The sequence below is a fragment of the Leptonotus elevatus genome, chromosome 10 (genome assembly GCF_054856555.1).
Source record: "Leptonotus elevatus isolate MCC_2025b chromosome 10, RoL_Lele_1.0, whole genome shotgun sequence".
NCBI classification, from domain to species: domain Eukaryota; kingdom Metazoa; phylum Chordata; class Actinopteri; order Syngnathiformes; family Syngnathidae; genus Leptonotus; species Leptonotus elevatus.
The window spans coordinates 1,149,911-1,165,733 of record NC_141248.1 but is presented as its reverse complement, the minus strand read 5'-3'; the positions used below and the strand labels follow the sequence as shown (position 1 = coordinate 1,165,733).

Sequence of the window (15,823 nt, the reverse complement as noted above, 5' to 3'; positions counted from 1 at the left end):
CAGGTAGGATGCTATGTTATGTTGTGCGTCTTCTGTTTGCTTCTGTGCTGAATGGTCACATTATGGTGTATTTCGACTTTTATTGGTTGCTATGTCCATTTATATTAATCATTTGTGAAGTGTTATTGAAGGGTTATTCGAGGCAGGTTTCCGAGAAGCATTGCTAGCTAAAGTCGGCTAAAAAACATGTTGGCTAACGATACATAATTGTGTATTTTCAAACACTTCTACTACAATTTGAACTTTTGTGCTGCTGGGGAATGAAAATAGATACAACAAGGAGGCTATTTTGGGAAAAAATCTCAAAATCGACATTTTTGACCTGCTCAATTATGGTCAATTACGCGAATTGTTACTTTCCGACATGCGCACCCTTTTGCTACAGCGGGTCATATATATATATATACACACACGCACACACACAGAGCTGCTCAAATGTTTGTGAACCCTGCAGGCATGGTCAGATTTTTTGTATAAAATATTAAAATAACCTTATTGTTTAGTCATACCCCAATCTACAATGCTGACATTGAAAATAATGGACTTGAACAAAAATAATGATAATATTGTCATTCATTACTGAGCAAAAGTTGTTGACTTAAGAAAAACTCAGATTTCATGGGTGCAAAAGTATGTGAACCTCTCACTTAACCGGACATTGCACCTCTTTGCAATGAGAACTTCATTCAAACACTTTCTTTTGTGATTTATCAGTCTTTCACATATACTTTGGGGATTTTTGCCATTCTTCCTTGCAAAATGCAGCCAATTGAGAGAGGTTGGATGGGCGTCTAGCATAAACTGCCCGCTTCTGGTCCCGCCACAGTATTTTGAAAGACTTTAAGTCAGGATTTTAACTGGGCACATCCAGAACATGAATCCTGTTGTTCTTCAGACATTCCTTGGTTGTATTACTGGAATGCTTTGGATTATTGTCATGTTGCATGATCCATCGTCTTCCAGGCTGTAACTTCACAAAGGACGTTGTCCAGGTCCTGAGGATGAAAAGCCAGCCCAGAACTGAACATTCTCACCACCCTGCTTCACTGTCGGGAGAAGGTTCTTTTGCTGGTATGCAGTGTTGACTTTTCACCAAACATGATTGTTTTAGTTCTGACTAAACAGTTCAATTTTGGACTCATCTGTCCACATAAGGGACTTCCAAAAAGCTTCAGTGTTGTCCAGGTACTCTCTGGCAAAGTTGAGATGGGCAGATTTGATATTTTTTGTAAGCAGAGGCTTCTCCTTAGCAAGCCTTCCACGAAAGTCTTGTCAATTGACTTTTCTTCTGATTGTTAAAGCATGCACATGTGTCCCAGATGCAGCAAAAGAGGTTTGCAAATCCCTCGATGTGATGCACAGGTTGGCTTTCACCTGAATTATCATTTGTCTTGTGGGTCTTGCTGATATTTTAGAAGGTCATCCACTTCTAGGCTGGATTGTAGTAATATTCAGTGTTCTCTAGTTGCAGATGATCTGCTTCACAGTGGAATTATGAAGCTCTCTTTTTTTAGATGACTTTATAGCTTACCCCATGCAGCTCATGGTTCACTTACTTTTGCACCTACATGAATTGATCATAAACTCTTTTTAATTTAGTTTTGAATACACAATTGATTAAAAAAATAAAATAACAATGCATTGAAATGCTAAACCTACACCTGTTATTTCATATAAAATGTAATGGCAAGGCTTTCATGGAAGGCTTGCTCGGTAAAACCCTCTGCTCACAAAAAAGATCAAAGCTGCCCATCTAAACTTTGCCAGAGAGTACATGGACAACACTGAAGCTTTTTGGATGTCCATTCATGTTTAATTTTTGATAGTGGACCTTATTAATGTTTACTAACACCTTTCTATATAATTAATGTGGCACTGAAATATTTTGGGGGAATCAGGTTTATATTTTCCAATTACATTTACATCAACTCACTGACAAAATATAGATGGCATAAAGTTGAAGCTACCACTCCAGTCCAGAGCCAAGATGCTTCAAATTATTTCTGCATATCTGAGTGTCGAGAGCATGATGACTCATGCAGAGCGAATTTACACAACTAATTTTACTCTATAACTCGTAGTGCATCAGATTAGCTAGAGGCTTTTAATTTGTCAATATAACTATGAGTAGTTGTCATCTTTGTGTCATCCATATGACTGACAGAAATCTGTGATTAGTGTCTGGCTCAATGCTCAGTGTGTTCAACGTGTACAAAATATTACGCAATGACAATTTAAAAAAATCACAATTTACAATATTTGTAACAGCTATATCCATTCGGGGTGAAATGAGACTCCACTGCTATTACAGAATCACATTTCTCTGCATGGTCTGATGACTGCCAGTTAACTCTTATTTTTTACATATTATTTTGAATGGTCATGATGTCATGTGGACAGTATACACGGCACAGAGTTGACCATCCACATAATTATATATATATTTTTTTACAGTTGCATAGTACCTGTCAAAAGAAGGCTTATTCATCTATGTATTCATTTTTCGGTGAAAACATTGAAAGACATATTTAGGATTATGTGGGTAAATGTCTTCTTCTGGAAGTAATATTTTTTCAACAGACCCTTTTTTTGGTGGTTATTTCAATTCAATCTAGCATTTTTATTTTCTTAAAGGTCCATCAGTGTATTAAATCCAAGTCAAGTCATACTTTTGTTTTGATTTTGATAAACACAACTGAAAATGGCCTGACATGGTTTGTGAAACCCATTTTTAATTATTAGTTCACTTCTAAATTGTGGCAGCACAAGCGCTTTCATTCTGGAAGATTCTTGCTATCATAGTTACATTTTAGTGATAATTGGGATTATTCAGTCTGACTATGATACTGGAATCAGAATTTGTATGTGTATGCATGATATTTTTGCTATGGGAAGCATAATTCGAACAAAAGTAAATTGCTGTTTCTAATGTTCCCTAGTAAACTTTTTGTTTTGATGACTAAGGGAGTGGGTTGGGGTTTACACATACTCCCTGGCTGTGGAAGGCTGTGATTGGCGGTAATACTGCTGCCCCTGCATGTCCTCTTTGGAGCAGGAACAACACAGCAAGGAGCCCCCTAGTAGAGTCAGACTAGCTGCTGCCCAACCCACAAAGAGGGCGGAGCCAAACTCATACCTGCACACGAAAGAGAGAGAGACAAACACTTGAAAAACAAAACAAAATAAAATCTATACATGCATATTGCATACATACATGAGATTAAAAATATGAATCAACCGTAGGAAAAAAAACTAATACTTTTTATTAATATTAATTTCAGTCAGTCTGCAGATTCCTTTTTGTGATTCTCCTTACTAAGGATGAGGGTTTATTATGTTGTGTGTGTGTGGGATTCTAACGTGTATAAAACAAAAGAACAAACAATTAGTACAAGGAGAAAAAGACTCAGCAAATATACAATATAACAAATCAGCAATGAAAGCAAGAAGATAAAGTAACACAGCAGTCAACTCTATCATTAGTAATACATACACAGTAAATTCTGTACTTTTTACTCTAAACAGAGTCTATTTGGTCCCACTCTATACAGAGCAAAATTTACACTTGGAAAAGTGTGAAATATTCAATGGACTCTATGCACAAAGAGCTGACGTATTTCCGGGAAAATCTCATATTGCACCGACTTTTCCGGTAGTGGCCATCGTCGTTTGTTTTCTTTTAGAGAACCTCGACCAGTTGTCAGAGTTTTCGAGTATTTTTTCTTCATTTTTTTATTTTTATTTATGAGTGTGGTTGTGTGCATTTGTCAAGGCATCAAAGAAGAGGAAAGACGACAGTACACCGAGCGATCACTGCTATGTGTCCACATAGACAGGCTATAACTCTGCTTTGTTTTTTTCTCTTATGCTGACCACCGGAGACAGTTTGTTGTAACTTGTTAACATTTGCAGGGATAACTCTGTAGTTGTCAACCACACAAGGGCGCCGTTTGTTAACAGTAGAACCAGAGCTGTATTTTGAAGCTTAAACTTTGATGTGTTGTTACTCTGTTTACAAAATTATCTAATGTTTCTGCCTTTCTGGCGTTTTGACTTTTCATGTGCCTGTATGTATATTATTCCTATATTGCCATTTTATTGATTGAGTCATTATTCTTACACCGCTGACAACGCTGTTGGATTTCTATAGCAACCACTTTTCAGCAAGGCATTAAGCGAAATGTCACCATAGTCAGACATTTAAAAAAACAAAACAGTAAAGACATTACATCTGCTTCAAAATATTGACGAGGCAGAGATCCTCGGATACTGTTGGCGAAGAGGAGACTTGGCCGAAGAGGAGACCACAAGCCAGAGAGTTGTTGTTGGTTGGTTGGTTTATTGAACATATAAACACATTACAAAATATAAATTGAAGTTAAAATAAAAAATTGAAGAAAATAATTCGCTAATGTCAGAATTTACAAGTTCAAAAGGAGTAGGAAGAAGCACAATAACTTATCTAGTCCTACTCCCAATTAATTCTATCATGTTAATGTACTAATAAATTATTCTGATCCAATAACGTATCATTAAAATAAAAAAAATGAAAATGGAAAAGGACCAGGTTATGAAAAGTTAGCTGGCAGGTTCCATCTGAAGATCCAACACCTCCACCATACTGTCTGACTGGTGGTGTGTGTGTGTGGCGGGGGTAGGGGGTTCTGTGTGGACTACAGGCTCGAGACAGTGTTAAAGCAAGGAGCGACCTCTTTTCTTTTTCAGTAGGTTAAAGATTTAGGCTTAGAGTTTTACATCACATCAACAGTGCGCTCCGCAGAAGGTTGTGTGCATTAAGACATCGAATGCGAAAGTGCGTTGTGCATATGGTCCATAAATTGTAATTAAGTATTTTGAGTGTGTATGAGAGAATGATACCATTAAAAAAAATATTCAATATTTTTCTATCAAAAATTCTAAATAAATTTTGCAAGGAGATATTTTGACAAAATGTACTTAATTAATTAATTTTATTAAAAATAAAAATAAAAGGTACACAAGGGTTGAGGAACGAACTCACGACCTTCAGCTTGGGAGCCACTCTACCACCTGAGCTATACCACTCCTACTGTTTGCTTGTATTCAAAAGGAGACCAAAAACATTGGCTTTAATGAAAATTCTAGCTGACACGAGTGATATACAAACACACGTAGGAGCTGCATAGTCAGAGGCTAAGTAAGTTGAAGTTGTGGGTTTGTTCCTCAACCCTTGAGTGACTTTTTTTTACTCTCTTCCAAGTGTAAATTTTACAGAGTGGGACCAAATAGACTCTGTTTAGAATAAAATTTACTATACAGACTGTGCATGTTCAAAAAGGAACTTATTCGTTCATACACCTTTACTCTCCATTACATGACAATTATGAAAATGTATAATTTTCATGTATTTACATAACACAACTGATTAGAACATTCGCCTCACAGCTCTGAGGTCATGGGTTTGAATCTGGGGTCTGATTGTGAGTGTATGTAAGTGAGTGAGTGTGATTGCGAGTGTGAAGGGTTATTTGTCTAAGTGTGCCGTGCGATTGGCTGGTGACCAGTTCAGGTTATACACTGTGTATACCCTGTGTATAAACTGAACCGAAGACAGCTGGGATAGGCTCCATCCAGTATGCCCGCAAGAGGATAAGCGGTTTGGGAAATGGACGGATGGACATTATAATATTATATACAGTGTACAATACATAAAATGCAGTACTCTTTCAATACACCAACCATACTTATAAATGTGTTGTTATGGATAGTATATTGTTAGACTTTCTATATACTATAATACAGTGTTTCTCAAGTGTTTCTTTTGTCAGTGATGTAGCCTCTGTGAATTTTTTTTTCAAGCCAAGTAACCACTAACCAACGCAAAACCTTTTTGGATGGAAAAAATTACTTAAAGCTGAGTATTGTGCCACCAGTGCCTGATTTATTAAACTTTGGAACTACATTTGTAGAACTATTTGCAAATATATATATATATATATATATATATATATATATATATATATATATATATACATTAGTGGTATCTGGTCTTCCAGCTGTTTTTTTATAAGTGCAATTGACTTTTCCAGCCTCTTATTGCTACCTGTCCCAACTTTTGTGAAATTTGTTGGCACCATGAAATTTACAATCAACATATTTTTCCCTTAAAATGATACATTTTCTCAGTTTAAACTTTTGACCTGTCATCAAGGTTCTATTCTGAAAAAAATATTGAAATTTGGCACTTCCACATAATTGCATTCAGTCATGGAAAACAGGCTGGATAGGGGCTCTCGACTTGGGCACCACTGGTGTAGAGCATATACCTGAGTCTATAAGGGGAGGAGCTAGATTAAAAAGACTCCTGCAGAGGGAGTTTTTTTTGGGGGATCTACACTTTAAGAGCCAGTTTCCTGGTCTAAATGGAAAACTGGATTTCATTCCTTTTCTTTAAGATTTCTTTTGTAAAGACATTGTAAATAATTTAGTAGTGACTTTTAAAAGTATTACTGTTTGCTGCTTGCTGGTTGGATGATTAGTACCAGCTGACTGTGTGCCCAGCCCACTGTGAACATGTGACTAACTCCTATATAAGCAGTTGTATGACAGTCATTTCATTTTGCCCTGACGAAGGCCTGCCAAGACCGAAACACGTTGGCAATTTTTAATCAACTGGCCATGTTGTAATAAAGGCCTTTTACTTGAAACACCTTTGAGTGCCTCAGTTTTCTCTTTTTTTAGCAATTAAAGTGCTTTTGGTAGACCTATAGCCAGGTCCAGAGTGACTAAATGGGACATTAGCAGCGCCTTCCTTTTTTTCTTTGATGAGAGCCCCTCAAGCGCTTCCACCTTTTCACTTGCATTCTGGCGGCCGTGCTAAATACTTTAGCTAATGTTAGCACTATTGCTATCAACAGTTTTAAACAAGTAAACACTTACCACTATCTCCGGGTGAATACAGATCAGTACAGGACGCCGTGTGTGACTTTGCAGTCCGTGCCCAAAGTCGATTGGCTGGTGCGAAGAAATTTATTTATTTTCAAACGTTGGTGAATATGTGAATGTGCCGATTTTAAATACGCCGCACCGTGTCCCGCTACAAATAGCCTACAAATGCGTCATCCGCATCGCACCGCACGCATCTGTGCCCAACGGTGCGAAGTACTGTACATTGACTATAAAGTGCAATTGCACTGCCAGAAAATGCTCAGTTGCTCACCCCGCGTTTGGTGTTTAATGTACCATTCGCCAACATGTCTCTGATGTTTGTGGTGTGGACGAATTTTAATTTATATTGTGCTTTGTTAAAATGCCTGTGCTAAATAGGCCTAAATATTTCATAATAATATTATTTTAATTAATTATAATAAATGCAATGATAATAAAAAATTGGCATCATTTTTTTCCGTTGTTTAGATTTTCAGCCCTAATATATATATATATATATATATATACATATATATATATATATATATATATATATATATATATGTATATATATATATATATATATATATATATATATATATATATATATATGTTGAGAGAGGTTTTCAAACACGGAGGGTATCTTCTCATGCGCCACCTGCATCTCCTGATCCAACACGTCTGGGAACATGAGAGTGTCCCACAGGATTGGATGCTAACATCGTGGTTATCTACAAGCAGAAAGGGGACAGAACAGCCTGTGGAAACAGCCAAGGAATCCCTCTCCTCTCCACGGCAGGAAAAATTCCGGCAAAAATCATGCTCAGCAGGTTGGTTGAGCACATTTCGGAAGCTGTGCTTCCGGAAACTCAGTGTGGCTTCCGGAAGACTAGATCCACCACAGACATGGTTTTAGTCTTAAGACAGCTAATGGAGACGAGCAGAGAACACCACAAGGACCTCTACATAGCCTTCATCGACCTCAGCAAAGCTTTCGACACCATCAACCGCTCTGGAAACACCTCTCCAAACTTGGGGTTCCACCCAAGTTTCTCTGCATCCTCCAGCAGCTACATGATGGGATGCAAGCAGGGCCGGTTGTAAGCAGGCTTATCTGAGGGGTCAATCAGAAATATGAAGGGGACATCATATGTACACATCATGCCCCAGAACTTTTTTTCTCCCTGTGCTTATAGTAAAATAGTTTTTTGATTGAATTGGGGTGTTAGCTATGTGTCCAGCCCCAACGTAGAAAAGTGGATTGCACTTAGTCAGGCCTCTAACTTCAGACCTGTCCAACTTGGGTGTCCCACCTGAAGACTAAGCTCCTGCTAGTACAGCTCTGACACTGAGGCCCACAAACCCCTGACCACAATAAGGTGGCAATCCTCAAGGGGGAAAACTTAGAAAATAAATAAATAAAAATCCTTCATCCAGATTTTATCAACCGCCAACAATGCATATATCTTAACTGAATGGCCTAATTCTCAAACAAATTATGACCTCAAGTAAGACTTCGCACACTATAATAAATACTTACAAAACTGAAAGATAGTCTTATGAATAATAACAAAAAATACTTCTTAAAATAATTTATAAAACACATCAGATACAAACATTTCATGTTTTCTTTAATTTTTATGGGGTTTTTTTTTTTACACTTTAACAGTACAAAAATCTCCCTTCTCTCCACTCCTCTTTCATTTCTATCACTCCGCTCCACTCTATTTTCTCTCCAACAGCAGTCTCCTATTTCCCTTTGCAAAAACTCTCACAAACTCATCCATTTCAGACAGTCTAACCGACAGCGATCTGCAATCACTGAGCGCAAGTGCGCAATGTGCTTCTCATAGGAAATGTGGTCTTCCTTTAGAGATAACAATACCACATATGTGTCCATATGGCGCTGCCATAATCAAGTTGAAAGTTCTTTAGTGCTGCTTTACTATTTATCAACCTGGGGTTTTCATCCAGTTTACAACTGGCACGAACATTAACAAGTGCAATCTAAAACTTGACTTTTCTAGCCTTCTTTGATACAAAATCATCCATCACATTATCATATGAGATATGTTGTACAACTGTTTGATTGATGCTGTTGACAACCCCAGAGAGACGCTCCTGTCACATAGTGGACCTCAAATACGTTTTATAATAAGATTAATAATAACACACTAGAAATTATTTAAGCATCTATATCACATGTTGCTTACAAATTGCTGCTGCACGTATATTAAAAAAATAGATTCTTCAACTTCTGATTTGAGGGGGCAAGACATTTATTTGAGGGAGCAGTGCTACGTGTAGCCGGCCCCAGATACAAGCCCGAGTGCTCACAGGTGAACTCCAGTCAGAGGGACCCAAGTGGAAGAGTGAGGTTACAGAGAGAAGAGACCAAAAAGGTGGAGGAGTTTAAGTATTTCGGGTCAACAGTCCAAAGCAATGGAGAGGGTGGAAAAGAAGTGAAGAAGCGTGTGCAGGCAGGCTGGAACGAGAAAAGTGTCAGGTGTGATGTGTGATAGAAAAGTTTCAGCTCAAATGAAAGGAAAGGTTAATAAAACTGTGGTGAGACCAGCGATGTTGTTTGGTCTGGAGACAGTGCCACTGAGGAACAGGCAGGAGGCAGAGCTGGAGGTGGCAGAGATGAAGATGTTGAGGTTCTCTTTGGGAGTGACCAGGGTGGATAGAGTACATCATAGAGACAGCACATGTTAGAGGCTTCGAAGATAAAGTCAAAGAGGCCAGACTGAGATGGTTTGGACATGTCCAGAGGAGAGATAGTGAGTCTATTGGCAGAAGGATACTCAGTTTCCAAATGCTAGGAATGAGGTCTAGAGGAAGACCAAAGAAGAGGATTATGGATGTAGTTAAAGAGAACATGAAGGTAGTTGGTGTGAGAGCAGAGGACAGGGTTAGATGGAGGCAACTGATTTGCTGTGGCAACTCCTGAAGAAAAAAGCCGTAAGGAAAAGAAGATATGCTTAAAAAAATCCCAAATTTCTCATGCATCTTAATGCTTGAAAACATCTATATGATAAAATTTGGTTCCTCATATAGCGCCACCTAGTGGGGACAACAAATATCATAATTTACATTTTCATCTGCTACACCAAGACTGTCAAAGGGATACAGTTAAAATTTTGTCAGAAAAGCTTTAAGATGTTGATCATGCCCCACATTGAATATTGTAACTTTTCGCCAAAGGGCGTGGCTATTATGGTGCCGCTAAGTCTGATGATTTATCGTGACAATAAAAGTTGCTTTAACTGGACACAGATGAGTCCAGCCCTGAAGACATCTACAAACTTATATTTCATCTTACTGATAGCGCCACTTACTGGCATTTTTTTTAAAATGATTTTTCATCAACGTTTTTCTCCAACCATGTTAACTGGATTTATCTCATTTTTGCTCAGAAGAGTAGTTAGATCTTCATGATGTCACAACACGAAGTTTGTGAGTTTTCACGCGTCTCTGTGGGCGTGGTAAGGCAATGTTTGCCAAGACAACAACGCAGATTTTAAGGACCTAAACATGCACAGAAACTCATGAAACTTAGCACACACATCTGGCTTGGCAAGAAAGCAATATTGTATCTTGTATTGTGCGATTTCTACAGATATGACTCACTAGTGCCCCCTAGAAATTTTGAACGAAGCAGCCCCGGTTGTATGTTTAAGCAAGAGCTATGAATATTTTCAGTTATATGAGGGAGCCCAAGACCAACAAAAAAAGTCTCTTGGAGCCATATAGTAAAATGAACAGAAAGTGACCTACGAATTTTTGAATGTACCATTTTTGCAGATGTTTGCTCATTTACAGGGGGCATTCTTTTGCCCATTTCTCCTACATGTTTGATTCGATTGACTTGAAACTTGGCCAAGACAATGTCGAGACCTTGCCCATCAACAGGGGGAAAAAATCTTACTTTTAGAAATACTATTTGATGGGGACAGGGTATCATATTTTGTTTTTAATATTTCCTTCGCCATGAAAGACGGAATGCGTAATAACTCCCCGGTAAATGCTCCAAAAAATCCCAAACTTTACATGTATGTTTATAGTCACGACCTGAATGTATCTCTATGACAATATTCAGTTATAAATATAGCGCCACCTAGCCCTTGGGTTGACAAAAAAAATTACGACACATAAGGTATGTTGTCCAAAATGTGGATACTCTTTGTAAGTGCGATAACTAAGTCATTTATGAATATTTTCTTTACTTTCTACCACTCAAACTGTTCAGTGGCATCAGACCTATCTATGCATATGTACTTTAAATTAATTAATTTATTTATTTATTGTGCTCTCTCATGACAATAAAAACAATATTGTGCTATGAGTAAAACTAACGGTGATGTTTATGTATATACTTTTACAAAATGCCAATCGGGGCAACTCATTGCCAAAAAATAAAAAAGGACGCTAATTTTTGCCGGTCTTAACAATTTCCAAAATTCTTTGAGCTTTGCATACACATCACACCTGGCAAAAAAACTATCCATATGTAAAGGTTTATTATGCAATTTTCAAAGATATTTGGCTTTGAATGTGCCAGTACCCCAACGTACCCATACCCTAACGTGGAAGTACACCAAAGTGGCCCGGGCTGCGAGGGCTCTTTAGAGCTGCCCACAGCTCTAGTTCTTATTGTTATTACTTGAGTCAGATGCTCGACTATCCTGTAGGTTTTACTGCGGTAAAGCTAGCCGCATCTTCTTTTTCCGGAGTTAAGCCAGCCGCTCTTCATTTCAAGTTTGCCCTTTCTGTTTGCCCTTTTCTAGGAATTACCGTAGTATGCGCAATGGGACACTCGCGCAGAGAACGACATCCGGTTTTCAAAATAAAAGTCTGATTTTCAAAATAAAATTATACTTGACAAGCAGTTTAAAATATATATATATTTTTTTTTTAATGGGAAACAGTTTATTCAGTATAATAACACTAATTCACGTTTCATTGGGTATGCACTCTTTTGGGGTAAATAGGTTCCATGACATGGTATTGAGCTAGAATGTTGACAGTACAGTATTAAGTTCATTGAAAATGAGAGAAAGGTTGAAATTGAGAAAAAAGAGGTGTGCATCATCCATCAGACATGCCACTATGATGCAATACTGATTTGGGGTCAATAGGTCACATGACCTGGAAGCTTTTGAGCAAAAATGGCAAGTTTTGAAATAAATTCAGAAAAAATAAGCGATCTAAAATGAAAAAAAGAAGAGGTGTGCATCATCCAGCAGACATGCCAAATTTGGAGGAGCAGTGGCTCTACTCTGAGTCCCTCTCGGATAACCGAGCTTCTCACCCAATGTCTAGGGAGAGCCCGGAAACTCCTTTAGACCGCTAAAAAACAACTGTGGTGGATGAGGAAACTGGACCTGGGCTCTTTGGCAGATAGAATGACTGCAACCACCACTTCTGTGCTTTCGCTTTTCCAAAATGAGTTTAGAGGCAAAACCAAATCTATTACAGTAATGTATGTACAAACTTTTGACTAAAGAAATATACATTACATATTTGAACCATTATGTAAATTAAACAACTTAAAAATGCATCCATCCATCCATTTTCTTAACCGCTTGTCCTCACAATGGCCGCGGGGGGCGCTGGAGCCTATCCCAGCTGGCTTCGGGCAGTAGGAGGGGACCCTGAACTGGTTGCCAGCAAATCAACTTAAATATTAAAGTTAATTATTCTGTGTAAAAATAACAACCGTTTTTAAGAAGGTAACACAAAATATGCAGTTGCTCTACTATAAAAACATGTAAATAAAAAATGCATGCAGGAATGAGAATTTTAGTAGTAAATGAAAGGTCGAATTGTTTAGGGCATACTTTAAAAATGTGAAAATACCCATATCAGTTGTGATATTCCTACCTGTTTTGGATCTTGCACAATTTTGTCTGAGTCCGACACTTCAGGCAGAGACAAGTGGGTATGTATCTGTGTTTTGGTACTTGGCTTGAGCAATTCGGACATATACACCCCCCCCCCCCACACACATCTATATATATATATATATATATGATAAATGTCTGTATAAATGAAATATACTTATTGCATATACTCCCACACAATAATAAATAATAAATGCTAATTTTTGTTGAAAAAAATAATAATTAGAAATGAGTGGAGACCTAATATTAAAAAATAAGAGGTGTGCATCATCCAGCAGACATGCCACTACGATACAGCACTAATTTGGGGTCAATAGGTCACATGACCTGGAAGCAATTGAGCAAAAATGCTAATTTCTGTTGAAATAAATTCACTAAAAATAAGTGGAAACCTAATAATAATAATAAAATGAGAGGTGTGCAACATTCAGCAGACATGCCACTACAATGCAACACTGATATAGGGTCAATAGGTCACATAACCTGGCAGCTATTAGGCAAAAATGCAAATATTTGCAAAAAAAAATCATAAAAAATAAGCAGTGACCTAAAAAAAAAAAAAGGAGGTGTGCATCATCCAGCAGACATGCCACTATGAGCCAATACTAATTTGGGCTCAATAGGTCACATGATCTGGAAGCTATTGAGCAAAAATTTTAATTTTTGTTGAAAAAAATTCATTAAAAATAAGTGGAGATCTAAAATGAAAAAATAAGAGGCGTGCATTATCCAGCAGACATGCCAAATTTGGAGGAGCAGTGGCTCTACTCTGAGTCCCTCTCGGATAACAGAGCTTTTCACCCAATGTCCAGGGAGAGCCTGGAAACCCGGGGAAGGAAACTCCTTAAGACTGCTAAAAAAAACACAGTTTGCTGTGGTGGATGAGGAAACTGGACCCAGGCTCTTTGGCAGATGGAATGACTGCAACCACCACTTCTGTGCTTTCGTTTTTCCAAAATGAGTTTAGATGCAAAACCAAATCTATTACAGTAATGTATAGACAAACTTTTGACTAAAGAAATATACATTAGATATTTGAACCAATATGTAAATTAAACAACTTAAAAATCCATCCATTTTTATAACCGCTTGTCCTTACAAGGCGCTGGAGCCTATCCCAGCTGGCTTCGGGCAGTAGGTGGGGTACACCCTAAACTGGTTGTATATATATATGCACACACACACACACACACACACACACACACACACACACACACACACACACACACACACACACACACACACACACACACACACACACACACACACACACACACACACACACACACACACACACACACACACACACACACACACACACACACATATATGTATGTATGTATATATATATATAAATTAGAGCTATCAAATTATTAAATGTGAATAAATTTAATGCTAATTAGATTTTTAGGACTGACTGTCCAACACTGTATTTAGCAAGTGTCCAAATCCAATCTGGCCCTGTTCAGACTGGGCCACATTATTTGACCCATCTGATAGGTTGCTGAAGCATCAACATCGAACTGAGCCATTGCCCAGCGCTTGTAGTGTTTGACGTAATAAAGTTGTAACATTGTTTACCCTTCCGCCAATGGTGTATTGGTCCTTGGAGAAGTGGGTATACTCTAAAATTCCACTTTTTTTTAAAAGTAGTCCAGAAAACTGTTCTGTTTAAGATACTATAGATATACTAAGATACTAGAGCTGTGAAACGATACATTTTTTAAATCAGATTAATCACATCTTAGAATTTTGATTAAAATGAATTAATTAAAAATGCTTTTGACCAACATTTTTTGCCCACCAAATTTAAAGAGCACTTGTTATGTGTTAATTTTTTGGACGTTTAAAAAAAAAAAAAATCCACTGCACATGCACATCCTCCTCTTTTTCTAATCAGTTAATTACTTGCATAATTTAAAATAGAAAAAAATGACCCCAATAATTTGACATGAACAAATATTCTGAATGTCATACGCAAACATTTATTAAATGCTTTACTTTAATCCAAAGTTATGTTTATTGTTTAAACACAACAATCCGCTGTCAGCTAAAGGATCATCTGCACGAAAAATGTATAGTGATTAATCTGCGCTAATACATGATTAAACTGCTAATTTTTTGTGATTTGTGATTTTTGTGATGAGTTAATGCTTTAACTTTGACAGCACTATTAAATAAAAAATATATATAGCAGTGCAAATAGAGGGCTGTATTAAGCACCGTCATCACATCACGCCACATTACTGGTCTACTAGGAGTACAGCTCATTGAAAAGTCTAGTCTCTAGTGGCTCAGTGGTAGAGTGGCCATCTCCAAAACCAGAGGTTGTGGGTTTGGTCGGTCCCATGCTGATGCTTAAGTGATCATGCCAAAGTATCTTTGAGCAAGATACTGAAGCGCCAGTTGCTCCTGATGCTGCGTCATCGGTAGGTGAATGAGTAAAACTGAACAATAGCACCCAGTATATAGATATATTTTTACTGTGTGTTGTTTTTAACAAACTAGAAACTTATAGCTATAATATATATATAAAACCTTAGAGTTTAAAAGTATAATAAAAAAATTAAAACAAAAAATAAAACAATAAAGTTAAATAAAGTACACCCCCAATTTGATTGAAAATGGTTTGATCCACCTCAACCCCTCCCCCTCTCCTGCTTACAAGCAGAGGAGCGCATCGTCCTCCTCAGTCCAGTCACAGGATATGTCTCTCTTGTTGAGTAAAAGTGTTCCTTCCTTTTACCAGGATAGGATAGGATAAAAGTTTCTTACCTTCTACCAAGCAACACCAACACATTATTTTCATTACTGGTCTGCTTTTTTGCTCCTCAATCATGTTGCTACGTGCTAATGAGGAAAACAAGTGTTAATATTAATGTCTCTTGTGCTGCTATTGGCTAGCTTACTATAACGTGTGTATGTCTGCACAGAAAAAACTAGCCTCATGGAGTAGGTCATGGACATAAGATTGTTTTTCAGCAAACAAAAGCTCCATTTTGAAGTATTTGTAT

At 37.6% G+C, this 15,823-nt stretch overlaps 1 protein-coding gene across 1 annotated transcript in view; it reads right to left on the bottom strand.

Annotated features, from left to right (window-relative positions):
- Positions 1–15,823, bottom strand: part of cldn19 (claudin 19) — a 61,475-nt gene that overhangs the window by 3,607 nt on the left and 42,045 nt on the right. The window contains exon 4 of the mRNA XM_086087358.1: positions 2,990–3,136. Coding sequence (XP_085943484.1) covers positions 2,990–3,136 — 147 coding nt within the window. The remainder of the gene's footprint in view (positions 1–2,989; positions 3,137–15,823) is intronic.